The sequence below is a fragment of the Papaver somniferum genome, unplaced genomic scaffold (assembly GCF_003573695.1).
Source record: "Papaver somniferum cultivar HN1 unplaced genomic scaffold, ASM357369v1 unplaced-scaffold_137, whole genome shotgun sequence".
Lineage (NCBI taxonomy): Eukaryota > Viridiplantae > Streptophyta > Magnoliopsida > Ranunculales > Papaveraceae > Papaver > Papaver somniferum.
In genome coordinates, this window is record NW_020622934.1 from 16,558,369 (window position 1) to 16,563,556 (window position 5,188).

At 38.2% G+C, this 5,188-nt stretch overlaps 1 protein-coding gene across 1 annotated transcript; it reads right to left on the reverse strand.

The window, feature by feature from the left end:
• Positions 1-2,378: 2,378 nt before the first annotated feature.
• Positions 2,379-4,958, reverse strand: LOC113334886 (probable L-cysteine desulfhydrase, chloroplastic). Its single transcript, XM_026581107.1, has 2 exons — positions 3,424-4,958; positions 2,379-2,679 (listed from the first exon to the last, which is right to left on the reverse strand). The coding sequence occupies exon 1, from the start codon at positions 4,789-4,791 to the stop codon at positions 3,427-3,429; it is 1,365 nt and encodes a 454-aa protein (XP_026436892.1). The 5' UTR covers positions 4,792-4,958; the 3' UTR covers positions 2,379-2,679; positions 3,424-3,426.
• Between the last annotated feature and the right edge of the window lie 230 nt (positions 4,959-5,188).

Below are 5,188 nucleotides of genomic sequence, written 5' to 3' on the forward strand. Positions count from 1 at the left end.
ACTTTTGGTGGTTTAAGTTTTAAGTTTTTAACATTTATTTTGGATGATTTAAGGTTTATTTCTTGGATGATCAAAGGTTGGAACTTAAATGCACTTAAAGTGTTTTAATTATAATTATGTGTATAATGGGTTTATCGGAAAACAAGTATATGCATGCTCGAAATTCTGTTTTTCAAATATCGGCCAACAATCAGGCTATACGACTTCTGATATAAACCGATTGTCGAGGTTCCATTATGGAATCGATTTAAGTGGAGGGTCAGTATAATCCGATTCTTCATGCCTTAGGAATGTTATTTTTCTGTATCTTTTTCTAGAGAGAATCAGATTACATGTGCATTATATAAACCGATTAATGTCGGTGGAAATTCCAATTTTTACAGGCGTTAAATCGGTTTATGTTGACAACCATAAAGACCGGCTATGTTTGGCATGAAAGCATAATCGGTTTTTATGGACATTCGAGAAGACCGATTGTTCCAAATTATTTCACTTTTTTCAAAAAAAAAAACTAGTCGTTGGGGTATTCCTCTATATATAGAGACTTTATCCTTGGACCCATTTTGCCCCAAAATTGCTCATTCTATTCCCTCTCACTCCGTATACTCCACAACTACGTATAAGAAATGGCATCGTTTGACTCCACGGAAGATTTGGTAATCACCAAAGCATGGTATGCCGAAAGTCGAGTTGATCATTTCTCGTCTGAAACCTTTTGGGCGAATATATATAACAAATTTAGGCAAGATTATGGGAACCCGAATAGAAGAAGTCTTCAACAAATCTATGATAGGCACCAAGTCATCCTAGATGCGATAGTTGCTTTTATAGCTATCCAACAACGGATTTTGAACGCTAGCCACTTTAGCATGTCCCTTTAACAATTTGTGAGTATTTTTATGGTTTATTCTACACAACCTACTTTTATCAATTTTTAACTAACAAAGTAAGTTTGTGTCGTGTTTTTGTAACATGAAGCCGTGAAAACGCGCTACTTGGAGGAAAAGGGGGAAGCATTCACATTTGATGCAAGCTATTACTTCATGGTGTCCAAAATTTCGGAGTACGGGCTGGACTTTATGGTCGGTGAATCGGACTCGGATTCCTCCGACGAAGGTTGATGGTTTTAGAAGTTTTTGTGCAGGTTTTGTGGGTAAATCTCTATGTAAACCCTCATGAGAGTATAAATCGTCCACTAGGGTCGCCTTGGGGTTCAAAGGCTTGATGCACGTGCTAAGTGCATCCGTGATTCTTACGAAAAGGAGTAGATATGAAATGAATGAATTCTTTTTTTCTTATGAAAAGGGTAACAATTGGTTTATATGGGAGGTCAAACAATCTGATTATAGGAATCGAGTTTTATCTGTGCATACTTCAACCGATTCTGGAAGTCCTCTATTAATTTCAAAAAGACAAACTCAGAATCGGTTTACTACTACATGAACGTAAACCGATTCTGGGTAGTGTTTTTGAAAAAAAAATCAAAAATTTTCAGTTATTTGATGTTTTGAAGATCGATTTAACATTAGTTTATCTCACATCTAAAATATAACTAACACCTAATACGATTAATTAGGAGTAAAATAGATGGCAAGAGAATAGTTGGTTAAGGGGCTTTGAGAAATTACTTCCTAATGAGCTCTTTGTTTTTTTAGTAACAGGCCCAAATTAGCCAGGCTGCCCAAGAAGTAGTGGTAGACCTGTATTGGTGCCCACTGCCCAAGTAGATGTAAAAACAAACATGCTGCAAGTCATTAAGAGAGATGGGAAACACGAGAAAAAGACACATGGTGCAAGTCATTAAGAGAGACGGGAAACAAGACAAAAACACTGCCTGATGATGCTGGACAGATGATGAAACACAGCTCAACTAAGTCAAACTCCTGTGAATCAAGTGACATGGACTTCACAAAGGAGGCATTGGACAGGGTCACACACTCACAGGGATGTTAAGAATTACAAAGACCAACAATTAAAACAGAAGAAGTCATCTATGATACTGCCTAAGATGCATCCACCCGCCCTAACAGGCCTAGCCTATCAACTGATTGACGCAAGGAATTTGACTATTTCAGCTTGCACGGTTGTAAAAGATAATGCTGATAGAGTAGCTGTAGAAATAAACAATGCCTCCAGACTTGTTCTTTAGATACGTTAGGTAAATAAACAATGCTTTCAGACCTGTTTTCTAGATAAGCTAGTTTATTTTCAGCTAGATAGAGAACAATACTCCTCATATGACTAATTTCACAATTGTTTATTAATGTTAGATCAGCACGATCAGATCCAGTGCTCCAAGATTTTGTTATCAAGAATATTAATTAAACCAAAGCAGACCTCAAACAAATACAGTTAAAAGAAAGGTTAGAACTTTGAACTGGTCTACAACAGGTTATTTTGAATTGCTAAAGAGCATTCACATGCTTATTGTTCAAAATCAATTACAACAAAAAAGAAAAGAGAAAAAAAGAAGTCACAGATTCAAGAGGCCAATACTGACCCTCAGATGTATGTAGTGAGACATCAAAGCTAAAAAAATGTTTTACTAGTTCAACTTGACTGCTTCAGAATTGCTTTCTTGGGGGAGTTTCAACCTAGATACCACTCTCACAAGCCAAGAAACAAGTCTAGCAAAAGGACAATGACCCAGATTCCCAAGGACATCATGTTTCCTTCAACCTGCAAGTTAAGTAGAATATTCTCAGCTGAAAAGAACAGTTGTTTCCTAATAAAAACAAAGAACGGGAAAACATGCTTTAGAATCATTTACGGCACTACATGCCCATGCAACCGAATGAACCCTTACGACAGCACCACTACCACCCTGTCCACCATTGCCACCACTATTACTACTATATTACCCCTAATTTGTCAACATCACAATCTCTAGACCACCAGCACCGTCATCGTGGCAAATCCACCACACACCTCAACCACCATCACATCATTAACCCCACCATGTTAAAAGACAAACTTAACATGCTAGCACAAACACACAACCACAAGTCCACTAAGACCAACTTACTAGCCCCATAATCTTATTTATAGAGAAATAGAATCAACTACCAGAACGTTAGTTTGCTCCCTTCAGCAAACTAACATTCTTAGAATAAACAGTGGGTAACTAAAGTGGAAGAAAGGACAACCCGATGTCATCTCGTCAACATGGGAACTTACATTGCTGATCATATGTGCCTCTGACACAAATAACTTGTTAGAGATGTTTTCACTAAAATAAAATGACGATTGACTAACTGTGGTAAAATACATCAGCAGTCATATGCACATAACCAGCCACTCAACTTCTAACCCACGGCATATTTCTAATGAGCAGTGACAGTTATTTTATGGATATCAATTCAAAGACTACAAGTACTCAGAAAAACTAGCTCTGAATGATATACACATGGCTAAGAAGTGTACCTTTCAGTTGGAATGTAGCATCTTGCATGTGAACCCATCCCGGATAAGCAGATTAATCGCATCCCTCAACCGGTAATAATCATCGACCTTATTGTAAATTTGATGTGAAATCCTAACATACCCTGTTACACCACAATCATTATCCATGTTTTCTCCATCTTTTAGTGCCTGAAAATGTATTGGAACCTCGATTTTGAATTTATCTCGCAAATGTGTCCTTAAGTTCAAGGTATCAGCCTCACTTGAAATCTCCAGACAAGAAGGCAAACCAATCATAACCATACTCGAACACATATCAGGAGGACACCCAAGTTCCATACCCCAAGCTTTCGCTAACATTTCCCCCATTTCAATAACAACTTCATGATTCCTCTTCCTAATCCCATCAATTCCACCTTCAAACCTATTAACAAACTCAATAACATCCGGAACAACAAGTTGTGAACTGTAATCTCTAGTCCCAATCCAAGAACTTTCAATAGCTAACCCATTTCCATACTCATGCGAAACAACAGGATGATGCACATCTTCACGAAACCCCGTTCTTTTCCTACAATACAAAAATGCTATAGATGGTGGACAAAAAAACCACTTGTGCAAATTACTTGTATAAAAATCAGCACCTATGTCCTTCATATTAATATCCACATTACCAATAGCATGAGCTGCATCAACAAATACTTGATCAACACCTTCTTCTCTACATATCTTGACCAATTCTTTAACTGGCACCACAACACTAGGCATCGAGGTTATATGATCAATAACAGCTAATCTAACTCTCCTACCATTCTCCTTTCCTTTCTCTAAAGCCTTTCTAAACTCACATATAATCTCATCATTTGAACTAACAGGAAATGGTAAATGTGCTTCAATAACATACCCACCAGCCCGCGTAACATACGCTTGTATCGATTTCTTCACGGCCCCGTAGGCGTAATGCAGCATCACAGCCGCATCCCCTTTTTGATACCTGCCTTCAACGAATTCACGGGCAATATGTTGGAGTACGATTGCCGCAGCCGTGGTAGCGTTATCAACGATTGAAACCTCATCCACATCATCGGCGTTAATTAGATTCTTAATAACTGTTCTCGATTCGAGTATTCCTTTGCGGAGATGATTAAAATAGAAATCATCAGGTTGTTGTAGGTATTTGAGCTGCCAATGTTTTTGTGCCGCAATGATACTTGCCGGACAACAGCCGAAACTCCCGTTGTTGATTCTCGCGATTCCGGATTGGTGATGTGAGAATTCATTTAAGATTTCGGAATCTGTGATGAATTTTTGGAGGAGTTTTTGTTTCTTCGACACATGATTGTTGTTGTCGTCTCCGTTCAGTTTATGGTGTTCTTCTTCTTCGTCCATGGAGGGATTGAGGTTTTGTATTGATTAGGATTCGAAATAATAGTTAGGGTTTTCTTGAATCAATGAGAAATTAGGGTTTGGAATTGAAGAAAGAGGGAAGAGATTTTGTCATTTACTAAACAGTGAGTAACGCAGATCAGGGGGCGTATTTTATTACGATTGTTTTGTAGTTGGATAATGTACGCTTTTTAGCGTGTAAGTGCAGTACTACTATGTTTAATTCTTTCCACGTATGATTTCAAAAGGAAAAATGTTATTTCAGCACTCGAATACACTTTTTAGGCAGCCGGGGTTTGGGGTGGGGTACCGTTGGTGCATCTCCGATAGGTATGCCTTTTTGGATTGATGGCCATGAGTCACTCATGGATGCTAAGGCGGGCATGTGGACATAAAAGAC